The following is a 19382-nucleotide window of genomic DNA, read 5'->3' as shown; positions in this document are numbered from 1 at the left end:
TTTTATTATTCATATTTTACAAAGGTTAAAACTAGACTTATGGAGGTAAGCTGATTTATTCAAGATCACATAACTAAAAATGTCAAAGCCATATTTGAATCCACACCATTAGGTTATAAGTTACCTGAGGATAGGCACTCTGTCTTAGTCACATTCATACCCACAGTCCCTTGCACAGTATTGGGACATAGGAAATCCTCAGAAAATGCCTCTTGAATTATTAGATGAGTTGTGAATACATAAATAAAAATGTGAATGAATGAAAGAATTGATGAATGCATATGTGATTGAATGATTGAGTATAATAGCTGATGAAAAACTATATGGATGAATGTGGTGCCTGGATGAATGGATTCATGACTGCCTGAATAAATCACTTGGGTGTGTGAGCGAAAGAATGAGTGAACGAGTTGAATAATTGGTGAATGAGGGTACTTCTTAACGACTGCAGCTTTTTAGATTGGTAAGGGAGGTGGCCTATGGTTTCATAATTAGGGTGCATGAAAAGAGTTGTCTGTAGAGCTATATATTATAGCTTATGATGGCTGTACTGGGATGCAGCACCACTTATTAAGGTGGGAAACAAAAGAAAAATGAGTCCCATTTCCCTTTTGAGACAGACAGATGAGTCTCAGAGCGACTTCTTCTTGGAGAAGCTTGGAGGGAATAACTCCAATGCACTCTACGAGGAGTGATGATGGCATTATTTCCAAGGTACTGGCTGCATCTATTAATAACAACAAAAAAAATGAATATATATTACCTGTAAAAAAACCAAACCCGTTGCGATCGAGTCAATTCCGACTCACAGTGACCCTATAGAACAGAGTAGAACTGCCCCATAAAGTTCCCAAGGAGTGTCTAGTGGATTCAAACTGCCGACCTTTTGGTTAGCACTTAACCACTACGCCACCAGGGCTTCCATATATATTACAGATATGCTAAATCTAATTTTTTTCAGAGGAGATAGCAAGGCAGAAAGAAAAGAATACCCAGCCTTCCTTGGTAACTTGCTCTGTGATCTTGAGCAAGCCACTTGCCCTCTCTGGGCTGCAAATTCTTCATCAGTAAGAGGAATGGTTTTGAGTCTCTGGGCTACCTAGCCCTTTAACACTTGCCAGTAGACAGTTCTAAACCTTAGCATCTCAAGGTGCACACGCAGGTTGGCCAACAAAACCTTTGCTGGCCTGGACAGAATTACTCATGCCTTTCTTCCTAGGCTGATGATCGCCCTGTTGGCTCCATGCTCCCCACACATCCAACATGTCTTACTTGTAGAGACCGTCAGGCTCCAGACACTTGAAGATGACCGAGTAGATACTGACTTCAGGGACCTCTCCATGGCTTCGACCAGCTGCTACGCAAGATGTGCCCAGGCCAGAGAGTAAGTCATCGGCAAAACTCAGGAATTCTCCTAGAGGGAGACAAAGAAAAATGAGCTCCCCAGCTCATGCTTAGTGAAAAAACATTCGTGTTGCCATCCGAACCCATCAAATGTCTGGACACCATTGTCAGGAAGATTAGTGGACAGAAAAAGCACAGGATCTGAAAATGATGCAAGTTATCATCTAGGCCACCATGACCCTTTGCTTACATTTAGGCCTCAGTTTTCTCATCTGTAAAGCAGGGATACTAATACCTACCTTTATGAGATTGTAGCAAAGCTCATATAAGGTAAATTATTGTATATACAAAATGCATGAAATGGCAGCAAGGGGATTGGGAATTGTGCTTTCTTTCTGAGTAACCATTTTGGCTTTGGCACTGCCACCAATTTTTTCTTAAACCTTGAGCAAGGCCCTTCTTTCTTGGAATTGCATTTTCCTTCTTTGTATAATGAAGGAGTTCAATCAGCTAAGGATATAAAATAGGTTTCATGTCACATGGACACTCATGCACTCTTACTAGATTCACAGAGTGTTACATTGAGATAGACAAGGAGACCCAGTCCAGCTAAGGAGAAAGAGCGCCATGATTTCATAATCGATGAAGGTCATGGTTACTGGGGGGGAAGTGGAAGAACAAGTGCCACAAACTTGCAATTCCTGACCTCCATGGTTTATAAAAGTCAATGCTGCCGCTGAATTTGAGGAAGCAGCTATAGTTCACTACAGAGAGGAAAAGAAGACTAGAAAGCAAAGAAGATTAAAAAGAATATCTAGAATCTTGAGCTCTTGCCTTAGCTCTGGTAAGAATTTGCTGTATAGATTTAAACAACTAAATGCCCATGTCTACACCTCAGTTTTCCTTTCTGTAAAGTGGAGGTGATAGAATCACTATTATGGTTTTAAGAAAAAATAATGTAAAAACAGATGTGCACAAAGATTAAGTTATGAGGATAAATATAGCAATACCATCAAAAAAAAATTTTTTTTTTTTATCTATATTAGCAAGAATTTAGAAACGACTAAATGTTCAACAATAGAGAAACAGCAACACCAATTATAATTCAATGATGCAATGGGATATTTTATACCCATTAAAAATAATATTGTGGAAGAATATGAAGTCATATGAAAATATATTCATGACATAGTTTTAAGTTAAAAAAATTACATTATTACAGAATAATCCAAATTTTGGTAGAAATTTTACATGTATTTGTACTTAGAGAAAGAATAAAATATAGAAGATGCTTAAGAGTGCTTTGTCTGGAGAGTAAGATAATGGTGACTTTTTCTCCCTTATTTTTGCCTATCTCTATTTTTAAAATTATCTACAATAAGCTACACTGCTTTGGTAACGAGGGGAAAAAAATCAATAAAAATTACTTTAAAATAAAGTAAATGAGCCAGACTAAATGGCCTCTAAGTTCTCTTCCAATTCTAAAATCAGATGATTTAGGAGAAAAACTGACATGTGGGATATTTTATACCACACAGTATAAAATACTATGAGGCCTCCCAACTGTTGCTTCCTTGTTCCCCTTCTCCTGGTGTGGAGTCCCTCATACCCTCTACTCACATATACCTTCAGTAACACAGAAGAGGAAAATGTTTGTTCAACTGTATCCTCTCTACCTGGCTTTAAGGACAGGCTACCATAACATAGCCACCATGGCCCAGTTATGTCAGCCAAGTGTCTGAGGAGACTGAGACCCAGAGAAGCCACAAGGTGCTCTCTCCCAGGGAATGCATGGTCAGAATCTACATAGCACTTCCTGTTCATCTTTCAAAGAAAAGGTGCATTCTTCACTCACAAGTGAATCCTCTATCACTGGTCTGACTGAATTGCCTGGATGGCCCTGGAATTCAGCTGGATAACTGCTCTGTAATGTATTTGTCCCCATGGTCCAATAGAGCAGATCCGATGGGTAGTGGTTTTTGTTTTTCACTTTTTACAAAGAAGACACACAGTTCACAGAACTGATATGTAGATACAAGAGCAAATGTCTAAATCAAGCTAATGTTACCCAAAAACCCATCGCCGTCGTGTCAATATGCAATTCTATTGCCAGACAGACCTGACACTGAATTTCATTTCTACCATTTACTGCAAGTCACTTAACCTTTCAGTATTCCTTTCTGTAACAAAAAAAAAAAACTGTAACAAGGGGTTAATAATTACTTATGGATTAAAAAGGAAAAAAAAAAAATCAAACCCACTGCCGTTGAGTTGATTCCGACTCATAGCGACCCTATAGGACAGAGTAGAACTGCCCCACAGAGTTTCCAAGGAGTGCCTGGCGGGTTAGAACTGCCAGCCTTTTGGTTAGCAGCCGTAAGGAGTCCATAAAGAAAGGCTAAGAGTCTAGAAAGACGTTATTTTTCTAGAACCAGAGGTTTTGCTGGAAAAATTTCGTTACCCCCTATTTCTCCTTTCAGTCTCTTACGTCAGCTTCTCCCCTAGTACAACCATAAACTAACACTATCTCCTTCCAGTAGGTACCAATGCAGAGCGACATAAGGCAGGGTGAAAAGTGAAGACAAGAGAGGAAAAGGCATGGGATTATTGATTGGATGAAGTGAGAGCCTTGTTACACTTGGTTTCTCAGAATTACGAGTCTGGTTGTTCGTATTTTCTTTGAGCTTGGATCTGTGTCTGTCTGCTTTTCAATTTGTTTAAAGATAGCCCTTGAAAGAGTTGGCTTTTCATGAGGGAATTGAATATGCTTATGGCCTGTATTAATAAACTGTTTTGAAGCCAAAAGATGGCTGTCATTCATTTTCAAATGGGTTTAGCTTTCCAGATATTTTTATGATTTTCAGAATAATCTGGACCACAAGTAAAAGTTCTATAAATATATCAGGTCAGTAAGATGGGCATACAGTTCTAAGGTTTATAGGTTTAGCTTAAGTGACAAAATTAGAGTAGAAAATTAGTCATATTCAAGGCATTATAAGGGTACTTAGTACCTAATTCTATCTGGGACTACATATGCTAATGACCTGTGATGGAAAAAGTTAAAAGGAAGAGAACTGACTTTTAGCACACACTTTTTTCTTCTTTCTATTCAATCCTCACAGCAAGCAAATAAGTGAAGTGTTATTACCCCAGTTGCACAGTTAAGGGTAAACTCACAAGGCTAGGAAGGCACAGAATGAGATTTGAACCCCTGCCCTTCAAACTCCAAAGTCAAAACTTTTCTTTTATACTATGCTGCCTCCTAGAGAAAGTTTTAAAATAACAGTGTTGGACAGTAAGCTTTCTCAATTCTTCTCAATTTGCAGTTGAATTCATGCCACTTTCTTAGTTCTATGAGCTTGGGGAATGAGCCAATAAAAGAAATGGTCCCTGACCTTCTACAGCTTGTAATCTGACAACAGGAAGGGTTGTTAAATACAAGAGCAGACCCATAAAGTAAATTGTAAGGTTGCTTTTCTTGGCACTCTATTTCAGAAGGTTTAAATGCAATCTAGATGGAGACAGGTGCATAAGGTGACCACTTACTGGTCATCCCTCACCTAGTGGAGAGGGGAACTAAGAAAGCTCTGGGAGCTTCTGGATGCACAAAAACAGGTCAGTGCAATTCAACACATGCATTGTGTTCCACAACATTCCGGGCTCCATGTTTGGCAGCTGTACAATTTAATGAGCAATAATACAGTGCAGTGGCTAAGAGCTTGGGGTCTGAATTTACATTGCCTAGGTTTAAATCCTGGTATAGCTCCTTTACACCTTCCCTTCGGCAAATTTCTTAAGCTCTCTTTGTCTGTTTCCTCATACATAAAATGGGGATAATAATAGTATCTTATTTACAGTACCGTTGTGAACATCAAATGAGATATTGCATACTAATCAATTAGCACAATGCTTGGCACAGCTAAGAGCTCAACAAATATATTAGCTATCATGATTGTTATTGGTGTTGCCATCATAACAGAGAATTAAGGACCCTTAATAAGTATTTTTTATCCAATCTGCTTCTTTCACAGATGACTAAACTGAAGCCCAGAGAAGCAAAGTGGCATGTCCCTGGCTACACAGAGATAAGAGGTAGATTTGGAACAAAAACTTGGTCTTTTCATAACTGAGACTTATAACAGCCAGCCAACGAGATAAAAATTGATGAGACCTGAGGAGCTTTCAAAGTTGCCCCAGAAGTCCTTGCTCCTCAATTTCTGGCCACCTTATTCAAGATGGGAGCCCTGGTGACACAGAAGTTAAGAGCTACAGCTGCTAATCAAAAGGCTGGCAGTTCGAATCCACCAGCCATTCCCTTGAAACCCTATGGCGGAGTTCTACTTTATCCTATAGGGTTACTATGAGTCGGAATCCTGAGTCGGAATCCACTCGATGGCAATGTGTGTTATTCAAGATGAATGTAATATATATTTACTGGGCATTCACTATATGCTTGGCCAGTCACACCCTTCCATCTTCTTAAGCTTGGAATCTCTGAGAAAGATAAAAAAGTCCAGGAGAATTATAAGGAGTTCAGTAGACTTCCAGTATGTAATATATTCTAATCGTGGTTTGCAAATTAGAATATACAGAACTCCAGAGGTAAGAAGATGCTGGGGTCCTGTCTGCCCCATATCCACATCAACTTTCAACCATGGCAACTCCAGTTTGATCCATTTAATATATTGAGAGCCAACATTGAATTTAATTTAAAAAAAAAAAAACTGTTCAAAATAAACCTTGATTTCAAAGTTCTATTGCTTAAAAAAAAAAAAAAGGAGCCCTGTGGCACAGTGATTAAATGCTTAGCTGCTAGTCAAAAGGTGGACGGTTTGAACCCACCAGCTACTCCACAGGAGAAAGATGTGGCAGTCTGCTTTCGAAAAGATAACAGCCTTGGAAACCCCATGGGGGCATTTCTACTCTGTCCTACAGGGTCACTATGAGTCGGAAACGACTCTATGGCAATGGGTTTTTATTGCCTAAAAAGTTTGTCCTAGACTTCTGCCGCATTCCCTGATGGAAACACAGAGGCTCAGGGAAGTTGTACACTCATTTAAGACTTCACAGCTACGCAGCAGCAGAGTCCAGAATTAAATCCAGATCTCTTGCCTCTTAATCCAGGCACCTTCCACTGGGCCACCCTTGCCTAGGACGCTTCTGTGCCCGCCTCCCTCGTCGTTGTCACGGCCACAGGGCAGACCCTCCTAGGACCCAGGCCGCTTGGGCTGCCTCACCCATGCCTGTCCAAGTCTCTAACATTCTTTTCCTGTTTTTCTTTCCTTGAAAACAGATAGGGAGCTGAGAGTCGCTGTACAGGAATGTGCCTGTTCCCCATTACGGCTCTTCTGGGGCTGTAACCCGAGTGGGCTTGGGCCAGACCCCCACACATTTCTTTATCCACTCAGACTTGCGCTCATTCCGTTCCACAGAAAAGGTTAATCACAATTCTGCTGAAGCTTCAGAACCAACCCAACAAAGCACAGAGCAGTTTTCTAAAAAGCCCCACCCCCTGCCTCCATTCTTTCTCCCTCCCCTTTCATTGCTCCCTCAATCGTCTGTCTCCTTGTTTCCCCTCTGGCTCTGTTTCTCCCCTCACCCTCTTGCTTCTGATTGAGTTGAGGTCACAGTCAAAGCCGGCCACAAGAGCAAATTGAAAACAGGTTGGGAGAAAAGCAGCAAAGAAATTCCAAAATGGAAAGGGCAGAAGCAGTGAGTTATTTAGCCCAGGTGGGGAGAAAGGTCCCCAGCTCAGGACTCCACACTCTTTTCAAGAAGCACCAAGGGGATTTAGGGGCTATCCTGGGGCTGGCCTCTCTAACCTGCAGATGCTCCTTGCCATGGTGCCGGGGAGGGGAGAAACCGGGGCTCTGCATCCACCCACCCCCCACCTCTTCTTCACTGGGCAAAGGTAGAAATCCCTGTGGAGACCTTGTCGGTGCCAAAAAGGCAACCAGGAAGGGACTCACATTTATCAGCTGCTGTTGGTTCGTTTCTTCCAAAAAACGATAATATCTTAGGTGAAAAGAACCAGCGTGTGATGATTCTCACCTTTGTTGTAATGGTGGTATGAGGAAGTGGAGAGAGAGCAGGGCTGAGGGGTAGGGGAGGCCTGTTTCCACCACTTATGCATTTTAGTATCTAGGGCAGGAAAATTAAGCTCTTGGAGACTGCTTCCTCATATGGAAACTAGATGATAACACGCATTTGAGAGAATTTGGTGAGGAATAAATGAGATGGTATATATAGCATAGCTGATACATGGGTGGTTTACCAATGTTAGTGCTCCTCCACCCCGCTACGGTACCCTATTTAAAAACAAAAACTCATGGTCACCCCATGTGTGTTAGAGTAGCCCTATACTTCATAAGGATTTAATGGCTGATTTTTCAGAAGTAGATTGCCAGGTCTTTCTTCTGAGGTACCTTTGTGTGGACTCAAACTTCCCACCTTTTAGTTAGCAGTCAAGCATGTTAATCATCTCCATAAAACCTGTTGCCGCTGAGTCAATTCTGACTCAGTGACTCTACAGGACAGAGTAGAACTGTCCCATAGTGTTTCCAAGGAGCAGCTGGTGGATTCAAACTGCTGACCTTTTGGTTAGTGACCACGTTCTTAACCACTGCACCTCTTTAAGTCTCATGAATTTGTCTGATGGCAACATTTTTAGTGGTGAAATTCAGTTGCTTTTAAATATACTGCACAATACCTAACTCTCTAGAACCTTCCTGCTTTTTGCAAAACGAAATCATTTTGGAAGGAAGGAAGGGAGGGAAGGGGGAGAAAAAAGGGAAGGCAGCAAGTAGAGAGGAAAGAGGAATGTTTATTTGGCTCTTATTATGTGCATGAGCAAAGCTAGATCCTTTTAGTTAACTGCCTTTATAAAATATTCAAAACAACCCATGTCTTGATTAATAGTCAATACAACCCAATGAATTAGGTTTATTGTGCTTTTACAGATGAGGAAACAGGTTCAAGAGAGGTTAAATAAATTGCTTAACAGCATCCACTAGGAAAGGTAGAGTACAGGCCTGAACAAGGTCATTTGGAATTGAAAGACCTTGCCTTCCCTACTAAATCACATTTGCCTCCAGACTGTGAGATACTTTAGGCAGGAACTGTGTTTTGCCTTAAGTGTCACCTTTGTGTCATCAGTACCCAGCACGGGGCCGGCTAGGCAGCATGCACTGAATTTTGCGGAACTGAACTTTAGTGGCTAAAGCTGCCCAATGCCAGCACCTGGCGTTAGAACTCCTACTGAGAAGTGCCAGGCTGTCTCCTGAGTGATCGATCCGTTTCAGAGTGCATAGGACTCACGCAGTACAGGAGAGAAGGCACTGCCAAAAAACATAAGAGCTCCAAAAAAGGCAATGGTGAGCTAGTAAATATCTACCAAGAGCGCCCATGTGCCAGACATCTTGCTAAGGGACTTCCAGCTAATTCCCACCTCAGCCCTCTAGTGGACATCTGTTGCTGTGACCTGCTCTGGACCTATTTCTTCTTCTGCCAATAAACCCAACAAAACCCAAAGCTGTTGCCATGGAGTTGATTCTAACTCATGGTGAACCCATGTGACAGAGTAGAGCTGCCTCACAGGGTTGTCTTGGCTGTAATCTTTACTGAAGTGGATCGCCAGGCCTTTCTTCCACAGTGCCGCTGGTTATGTTTGAACTGACAACCTTTAGGTTAGTAGTTGAGTGCACACCATTTCCGCCACCCAGGGACTGTCTTCTGCCAACAGAACCCCAGTTTTCCATTGAGGAACCAGTACTTCCCCAGTCTTAGTCTTTATGATTCAGGTGGAGCTAAGATCCCTCTATGCTCCAGAAGTGGGCATGTGATCAATGATCAGGCTTAAAAAAAAAAAAAAAAAAATGTGATCCAGGCCTGGCCAATCAGACCAAGTCCTGATGATATCATTTGAAGACCTGGACCCAGTTGTGTCTGAAGCTAGATTTACCCTTGGATATTTCAGGTACATGAGTATTTTTCCTTTTCTACCAAAGCTCCTTTATATTTGTTTTCTGTTACTGGCCACCAGGAGTCCTACAAGGTACAAATCCTATGAGGTATGTTTTATGATTCCCATTTTATAAATGAAAAAGAGAAAAAAAATGTTCACAGATCTTAAGCAAGTTGCCCAAGGTCACACTCCATCAAAGTAACAAGGCTGGAATTCAGATCCAGAGCTGTCAGGCTCCAAAACCCGAGCCTTTCCTGTCGTAAAACACCACCTAAGGCTGGGAATACAAAGATCCTACTATTCAACAGAATAATTCAGCTGAGAATCTTCAAGGTCCTGCTTCCTCTGGTCCCGTCTTCCCTGACCTCACTGCCTCTCTCTCAGGCCACCCTGGCATTTTTCTTACCCCTCTAACATACGAGGCATGCTCCCACCGCAGGGCCTATGCACCTATGGTCTCTACTCCTGCAGGGCTCATCCCTGAAACTTTGTAAAGCTCATTCCCTCTCCATATCCAGATCTCTCCTTACATCTCACTCCTCAAAAAGGCCTTCTCCAAGGTTTAGGGTTATGGCTTCCTGGGTCTATCCAGTCAATTGGCCTAACCTTGTTTTCATAGTTTCTGTTCTACCTCTTAGTTTGGTAAGTAGTGCGTGGGGTTTTAAAACGTTGCCAGCGACCTCCCAAGACACAATGATCGGTCTCTATTCACTTGGAACAGCAGAGGAAGAAGGAAACCCAGGAATCAGGGAAGGAAATGGACTGCACATTTAATTACGTCATAAACTACTACCTCCATTACAATGAGACCAGAAGAAGAAGATGGTGCCTGGTTACTGAACATTTTGATTCAGTACCCAGCAGATGGATCCTGATCAAAAGGAGGAAAAGCATAGAATAGAACTTCAAACTAATATGGAAACAAGACTTACTGGATACATTGAGACTGAGGGAACCCCTGAAAATTATGCTCAGAAATAATCTGTACACCTTGAGCCAAAACTATCCCATGAAATGATCGTTAAACTAAACGATAGTTTAGCCCAATAAATAAAAACTGTTTGCCTTGAGCAAAGCACTCTTATAAAGAATTAGCTATATGAGTTAACCTGACAACAGTTAATCTAAAGCACAGATGAGAACTCTAAGGGGCAGGGAGCCTAAGGTAATGGTGATGAGACAATATGGATAGAGATAGAGTGGTGACACAATGTGATGTGAAGTATGTAGCCAATGTTATTGAACTGTTCATATTGAAATCGTGAATGGATATGTGTTTGCTTATGTATATTGCTGCCAAAAATAAGTGAAACGTATTTTTAAAAAGTAGAGGGGAAAAAAAGAAAGGCCTTCTCCAGCTACACAATCTAAAGTAGAATCATCTGTCACCTTCTGTCTCCTTTACCTACTTTATTTCTCTTCATGAAACTTATCACTATCTCTCATACACTGATCAATTACTGTATTGTCTGTATCCTCTGCCATAAGCTCCATGAAGCAGGGACTTCATTGCCTTACTGTGGAGCCTGTAACACAGCAGGTTCTCCAGAAATATTTGTGCAGTGAGTGGATGTATTAACTGTGTACCAAACACTGAGCTGAGGGCTGGGAACACACACATTAAGAATGCCTTAGGCTGGATTCACTGCAAAGCAGAGACTAAGACGAAGAGTTGGGTACATATGGTTTATTTGGAAGGTGATCCCAGGAAGGAGTCCATGGGTGGTGCAAACAGTTAATGAGCTCAACTGCTAACCAAAAAGTTGGAGGTTTCAGTCCATCCAAGGACACCTTGGAAGAAAGACTTGCTGGTCTACTTTCAAAAACCAGCCATTGAAACCCCTATGGAACACAGTTCTACTCTGACATACATAGTGTTGCCATGAGTCGAGATCAACTCGATGGTAACTGGCCAGGGCTGATCCCAGGAAGCAGGAGTGAGGAAAAGAGAAGAATGGATAGTCAATAGAAAGGTACATCAAATGTGCTGCTGTGAGTGACGGGGCTCGATTCTGCAGGGACCATCTAAGAAATGATCAAGATGCCTTCCATCTTGAAATCTGGGGAGCTAGAACACAACCATTGGCTGGAAGCCTCCCCCAGGAGTGTTAATTTCCCTACACATTTTACCTGTGCTTGCCTGTGGGTCTAGGGAGCACCCTCAATCTTGCGAAGAGTGGAAAGATGTGCATGCACTTGACATGGGTCCCTGGGAGCACAAGGTGAGTCTGTGCACACATAACTGTCCACCACAGCAGTGGCTGAAAGAGACATGAGCCAAGTGAGTATGGCCCAGCCCTAGAGCTGTCTGCCACAAAAGCCCAATCTCCATCTTTGAGGGGCTTGTAGAATGAGCAGCTCATGTGTCTTCCTTGCTGACGTCTAGGACAAACCTTTAGCTCCATTGTTCGGTCTGCAGGCAGAACCCCTTTCCCTTATGATACCCACAATTTAGCAAGAGAGAATTACAATGGCTGCTTTTACAAGTGACCCACCAAGGGTCCTGAAATTTATTATTAATCCCAGATTTAATAATAATAACCTCAGCATTAATATGCACTTGGCTAATTAGCTTGCCCCTTTCTACAACAGGATTAATTAGACCATAAAAGGCCTCATTATTCCCACCATCATGAGGACAAATGATGCTAATGGATTTGGCTGGAGCGGGTATTGCTAACACGTGTGAGGGGAGCTGACGTGGGGACCAGACTGGGGAGGAAGAGGAACATCAGGGAAACCCAAGGCCTTCCAGCTCCATCACTCTTCAAGGACCACGGTGTATGTTCACTGCCTTCGCGGCACTCATTCACAGAGGGCATTCTTTTTCAAATCACATTCCCAAATGTTACACTATTGTAAAGTGAAAAGATCCCACTGTACAAAATGTGCTTCTCATCAGGTCCTCAGCTCCTCTAAAGCATCCGGCTTCCTCTGGGCTGAATGCTTCATTCAACGGCTCCCTCTCTGTGCAAAAAGAAGAAACCATACGTGTTGAGGGTGGACCCCGATAGTTTCTCTGGCCACACATGTGATGAAAAAGCATATAATTTGGCAGGACTAGGTTTATTGTTTTCACTGTGCCAAAAAACAGAGGCTGAGAGAGTTGAGGCAAGTTGTCTGATCACACAGCAACTACATTATTAGCAAAGTCAGGATTTGAACCCAGGCTGATCCAGTTCCAAAGTCTATGGCTTTTCTACCACAATGTGTAAAAACCAGCTGCCATTGAGTTGATTTAGAATCATGGCGACATCATTTGTTAGAGTAGAACTATGTTCCATAGGGTTTTCAATGGCTCATTTTTCAGAAGTAGCTCACCAGGCCTTTCTTCTGAGGCACCTCTGGGTGGACTGAAACTGCCAAGTTTATTTAGTTTGGGTTCCCTGGAAAGCAGAACCGAAGAAGAGGACTTGGGTGCAAGTGGTTTATTGGAGATGTGATTTTAAGACGCAAGAGTGAGAGAAAGGAAAGAATGAAACAAAGAAGGTGGGAAAATCAATAGAAAGGGCATCATCAAGTTGGCTGCTGTGGGCGACAGGGCTCGATTATGCAGGAACCTCCTGCACCACCCCTTTTGCTCACCTTCCCCCCTCCCGGTCCTCTGGCCTAAAAGTATTAGCTCCTCCCTGGGTCTTCCTGGCACTTGCACATCCCTCGACTGTAGAACTGCAGATGTCCAGAGCAGAGCAGCAAGGGGCCAGGGCTTCCCGTGCATCAACTTTTAACTGAGTTGGAAAGAGCAACCACATGAGGCCAAAGAACCATGCACTGGGAGTCAGGGACACTGGCTGAGACTGTGTACAACTTAGTTTACCTCTCTGCCAGAGGATGTGATCTTAACAGAAAGGGAGTTCATCAAGCATTCTCCCAGCTCTCACCTGATCTGATCTTGCCACTAACTCTAATGTTTCAACTCCTCTTTATTTTATTTTCCTATCACTTGGCTTCCTCAGTCTTGGCCTCCCTGGCCCTTTCTCCGGCTGTCTGACTCCCACTCCCCAGGCAACTTCCCTAATTAATATCATTGCTTCTGGATCTCTGCCCTACCGTGGAGTTTCTGTCCAGCTGTCCCTCAGCCTAACCATCTCAGCCATCCACACCAGTGGCCGTTAACCCTTTGACTCCTCTTTCTACAGCCCTCTTCTTTTGTTAAGCCCTTTACAGTTTACAAGGCATGTTCACACCTCTTCCTCCTCTTGTACTTAATCTTCACAAGTGCTCAGTGAAGTGGGCAAGATGAGATGGAGTGAAAATTTCCATTTTACCAAAGGGGAAATCGAAGCTCAGAAGAGGAATGTGCCTACCTGAAGAGGCAGAATTGGAATTGGATCATGCATTTTCTGACCACTAATCCAGTGCAGGAAGCCCTGGTGGTGCCGTGGTTAAGAGCTATGGAGAGCTATGGCTGCTAACCAAGAGGTCGGCAGTTCAAATCCACCAGCTGCTTCTTGGAAACCCTATGGGGCAGCTCTACTCTGGCCTATAGGGTCGCTATAAGTCAGAATCAACTCTACAGCAATGAGTTAATCCAGTGTTGAGGAGCCCTTTTGACACAGTGGTTAAGCGCTTGGTTTGTTAACCTGAAAGGTCAGCCATTTGAAGCCACCAGCTGCTCCATGGGGGAAAGATGTGGCAGTCTGCTTCCGTTAAGATTTACACCCTTGGAAACACTGTGGGATTTCCTATATTGTTACTGTGAGTCAGAATTGACTCAAAGGCAATGAGTTAATCCAATGCTTGGAGTCCCTGGGTGGCGTAAACAGTTAAGCACTTGGCTACTAAACAAAAAGTTGGCAGTTCGAATCTACCCAGAGGTGTTTCAGAAGAAAGGTCTGGCAATCTGCTTCCAAAAGATTACAGTCATTGGAAACCCTGTGTGCAGTTCAACTCTGACACACACATGGGGTCGCCATAAATCAGAATCGACTTGACAGCAGCTGGTTTCAATCCAGTACTTTAGTAACTGTACTGCGTGCTCTTGTCTCAGCACCTAGACTCTGAGTGGAATTAAGTTTGGCACAGCTCTGCAACCATTCCCCTGCAGTGTCTGATGAGGCTCCCATACTTACTGAGCCTTCAAAAAGTTTGCTGATTTATACAATTGAACATGGCAAAACACCAACATCAGGGTAAAGTATCAAAAAAGACAATATTGTGCCCAGCTTTGGCCTGAATCCTGGCTTTGCTAAATGACTTTAAGCAAGTTACTTAATCCCTCTAAGGCTCCTTTTCCTCATCTGTAAAATGGGCATCACATTGAGAATTTTTTTAGACAGTATATACAAATCACTTAGCACACTCCCTGGCACATAATACTCAGTAAATGGTAGCTTTATTGTTATTATTACTATTATAAAAAATCCAAGTTAATGAAAACACTTATATGGGTAAGCACAGAAGAGAAATTCAACAAACCAGGGAAAATGAATTATCCTCATGAGTTTACCTCTTGCTCCTCCCAACAAGAATTGTGCAACTATGTGCCCAGAGATTAAAAACTGCTGAACGCCCAAAGCTTCCCTCCTTTTTCTAAATATAAACCCCAAAGCCTGTGGTTAGCAGATAGCTGGGATATCTTGAGAAGATAAGGGAACCTCTGTCTATCTTCTTCTCCCCTAGGGTGGGCCCAAGCTGCAAACCCAAATCTGACTAGGACCCTGCAAGGGCAAGGACTCTACCAAAGCACCAGAGGGGGATCTGATGAGATTCTAAGGCCATTCCATTCCCACACCCACTTCTCCCACCATACTCACACATGTATGCACACACAGGTACACAAAAATGCACATGCCCCTCCTCATTCCTGAAACCCTGGTGGTGTAGTGGTTAAGTGCTACAGCTGTGAACCAAAAGGTCAGCAGTTCAAATCCACTAGGCGCTCCTTGGAAACTCTATGGGGCAGTTCTACTCTGTCCTATAGGGTCACTCTGAGTCAGAATTGACTCAATGACGGTGGGCTTGGTTTGATTTTTTGGTCTCCTCATTCCATCCCCATGCCCAGGCCCTATAACAGCAAGCCTCCAGAAGGGTTGAAAGGAGGCTTGAGCAAAGATGAGTCAGGTTTTCTGGCCATGCAAGTAGCACCATTCCACAAGGCAGAGGTGAATCATTGAGAAGGAGGTGGGAGCTGGAAGGTGGTAGAAGAGGTAGAGTTCCAAATGAGAGAGAGACAGAGACAGACAGGCAGATAAACAGATATTTGCAAGGGCACACAGGGACAGAGACAGAGCCAAAAACAAAAGTGCTAAAAAAATAGAGTCAGAGAGTAGAGAGAGGGCCAGACTCTCTACTGGAAAAAGGAATGAAAGGACACAGACAGAAGCACAGAGAGCAATGGAGACATAAATGGAGACAGACAGTCAGAGAGAGGTAGACAGGTAGGGATAACAACAGAGAGACACAGAGACAGGGAAACCAAGAACAAGAGAGAGAAGGAAGGAAGGGAGGGAGGGAGGGAAAATGGGAGGGAGGAAGAGCTGGCTAGTGCTTCTTCTTCTAATTCCATTATCCATGGCCTTACTCAGTCTCCTTAACAGATGAACCAGACCCTGGGCCCAGAGTGTGGACCCTACTTACTCTTCTTTTTAGCTTTGGTTCAAAACCAAGACCGATTAAAAAAACCCATTGCCGTCGAGTCGATTCCGACTCATAGTGACCCTATAGGACAGAGTAGAACTGCCCCATAGAGTTTCCAAGGAGTGCCTGGCCGATTTGAACTGCCGACCTTTAGGTTAGCAACCGTATCACTTAACCACTACTCCACCAGGGTTTCCAAAACTAAGACAGACAGTCAAAGATGCTCTTTCCCCACAGCATGGCTAGAGGAGGGCCTTGGGGTAACTTTGAGGACATGCTTAGAGGCTCAAAGAGCCTCCACAGGAGATGGAAGCTCTGGATATTTGACCAGGACACTTTAGCCCCCTCTGATCACACTTCTCCAGAGGTGAATGACCTGGGGGTAAACGAGTAGGGAGCAGCCAATTTCGCCCAGCTTCTCTCATCTCTCCCTCCCACCTACACAGTTTTTTTTTCATTCTATTAAAATGAGTCCCTTACATCCCCATTTATATTAAAATTTTCCTTTAAATAGAGAAAAGGAAACAAGTTCTCTCTTCAACCCACAATGAAAGCTATAAAAGGTTTTTAAGGTTGGAAAATTTGGCTGGTCAGTTTTTCCTACTGTTTAATACCCGCCTTGGGTTACGCTGAATGAGTAAACATGTTTATAAGCTTCTAATTCATACCTAGCCTTGTGCGTTTATAGCTTACATATACACACACACACACACACACACACACACATATACATATATATACACACACATATATACATATATACACACACACATACATACATATTTTTTATATATATACACACACATACATATACATACCAAAAAACTAAGCCCATGTTGTCAAGTCTATTCCGACTCATAGTGACCCTATAGGACAGAGTGGAACTGCCCCAGTAGGGTTTCCAAGGAGCCGCTGGTGGGTTCAAACTGCCAACCTTTTGGTTAGCAGCCGAGCTCTTAACTACTGCACCACCAGGGCTCTCTCGCTCTTGTATATATATAGATATATACACACACACACATATATTTATATATACACACACATTCCCTTACATATATGTGTATGTGCGCATGCATGTAAAGAGTGGGCACACAATGACAACATGCCTAATCTGCTGAGAGGTATGGCCTTTTAACTCGGGACTAAGAGACAGACAAGCTGGCTTCAGTGTGTGTGTGTGTGTAATTCCTCAAATCCTTGGATATGTACAGCTTATTATCGTTTACAAAGCGCTCTCTTTTCCTCATTTGAACCTCATAATAACCCTATCAGATAGGCAGAGTAGGATTGTTACCTTCAGTTTCTGGGTACCTGTGGTTAAGATCTGCCAGGTGGTCCTTGGAAACTCTATGCGGCAGTTCTACTCTGGGTTGCTAAAGGGTTGGTTTAGGGTTGCTATGAGTCGGAATCAACTCAATGGCAAGGATTTAATGGCTGATTATGGTAGAGGCACCAGTCTTTAAAGGGTCAAAGCCCATATCACTGTTACTTCTCTCCATGGTCATGTAGACTGATTCCATGAGCACAGGTAGAGAGCTGCCCACTCTGGACCTGCATCTGGTGTCAGGCCTCATTTTACAGACTGGACGCTAAAGCCCAGGAAGTCACTGCTAGCCCATATGTGCCTTTGTGCAAATCTGAGGCTAGAGGTAGGGGGACGGCATCCTTTCCTTAAGGCACTTACCTTTTGAAAATTGTCCTAAAATTCTGATTTGTCAGAATAAGACACTTGATCAATGATTAATAAGACAAGGTCAGGGCAGAGAGGGGGCCAAGGGAGAGGGAAGGGAAGGTCACCTGAAACAGGGGCCAATCTGCCTTGATGGGGTCTAAGAAAACCCATTTCACCTGAAGAACAACAGAAAGAATAATAATAACTAGTATTTGTTAAGCACTTAATCCTTTTTGATAATTACAGTAACCCTTTGAGGGTAGGATATTTATCTAACTACCACTTGCTCTTCTGTCGCACCTTCTCAATTAATAATATGAATAAAATTAATATCAATAGTTCCTAAAATTTGAGCATTCATAATCTGTTAGGTATTACGCCTAGTATTTCATGTACTTCATTTCATGTTTACAACAACTGTTTGAGTTAATTGCCATTATCGCCCCAAATTTAACAATGAAGGCATCAGGATTCAAAGAGGTGAAGTAACTTGCCTAAGGTCACATAGACAGGAAATCACAGAGCTAAGACTTGAATTCTGAGAAAAGAACATAAATCAGAGATACTCTCACCTCCCCTGAACAATGATTGAAAAGCTTTACGCACTCAATAACTAGCGACAATCCTAGCACATGAGAAGTGTCCTACTTTGCATATAACAACAACCGTTTGCTGTACAATGGATTCTGACTCACATGTGACCCTATAGGATACAGTAGAACTGCTACTGTAGGGCTTCCAAGAAACAGCTGGTGGATTTGAACCACTGACCTTTTGGTTAGCAGCCATAGCTCTTAACTGCTGTGCCACCAGGGATCCCTACTTTGCATATACCCCAAGCCCCAGTGCCGTCGAGTTGATTCCTTTACATATACAGCATCAATATCCAGAGAGGGGTATTTGTCTATAGTCACACTACATAGAGCACCAGCCAAGAATGAAAGTAGGTCTCTGACTTCGCATTCCATGTGATTTACAATATCCCATAGTCTAACCATTCCTTTAATCACATTCAGCCTGTTGATGAATGGAACCATCTGGACAATGTATCTAAAGAGTCTCTACTCTGGGGATTATATGGGCTAAAATGTTAGCTCCTGCCTGGCTTTTGCCTGATATCCAGTTTGCCTCCCTGTTTCAGCTCTCCCTCATTGGGCACTCAGTGGACATAAGCTGCTATGGATAGCCATCAGAAAATAAAAAGAAAGTAAAACTAAACAAAACAGAAACCGGGAATCTGCCATAACTGGCAAAGCACCATCTTTGGATTATTATAGCACTGGACTTCCTGCCTTCAGCATCCTCTTATGTAAAATAAGAATAAATACTCCCACTCTGATAGTGTCTTAGTTATCTAGTGCTGCTGTAACAGAAAGACCAAAAGTAGACAGCTTTAACAAAGAGAAATTTATTCTCTCATAGGCTAGGAGGCTAGAAGTCCGAATTCAGGCTGCTAGCTCCAGGAGAAGGCTTTCTCTCTCTGTCGGCTCTGGGGGAAGGTCCTTGTCATTAATCTTCCCCTAATCCAGGAGATTCTCAGTGCAGGAACCCTGGGTCCAAAGGACGTGCTATTCTCTTGCTTCTTGTTTCTTGGTGATCTGAGGTCCCCATGTCTCTCTGCTCGATTCTCTCTTTTGTATCTCAAAAGAGATTGATGTAGGACACAACCTAATCTTGTAGATTGAGTCCTGCTTCATTAACATAATTGCTGCTAATCCCACCTCATTAACATCATAGAAGTAGGATTTACAATACACAGAAAAATCACATCAGATGACAAAATAGTGGACAATCACAATACTGGGAACCATGGCCTAGCTAAGC

General features: G+C 42.8%; 1 protein-coding gene across 3 annotated transcripts in view; it reads right to left on the bottom strand.

Annotated features, from left to right (window-relative positions):
* ASTN2 (astrotactin 2) overlaps positions 1 to 19382 on the bottom strand; it is a 1052667-nt gene that overhangs the window by 79613 nt on the left and 953672 nt on the right. For all 3 annotated transcript variants that reach the window (XM_064291547.1, XM_064291548.1, XM_064291551.1), the window contains one exon: positions 1273 to 1414. In XM_064291547.1, coding sequence (XP_064147617.1) covers positions 1273 to 1414 — 142 coding nt within the window. The remainder of the gene's footprint in view (positions 1 to 1272; positions 1415 to 19382) is intronic.

This window comes from Loxodonta africana, chromosome 9 (assembly GCF_030014295.1).
Source record: "Loxodonta africana isolate mLoxAfr1 chromosome 9, mLoxAfr1.hap2, whole genome shotgun sequence".
In the NCBI taxonomy this organism is placed as follows: Eukaryota; Metazoa; Chordata; class Mammalia; order Proboscidea; family Elephantidae; genus Loxodonta; species Loxodonta africana.
This window is presented reverse-complemented; position numbering and strand designations above follow the sequence as displayed.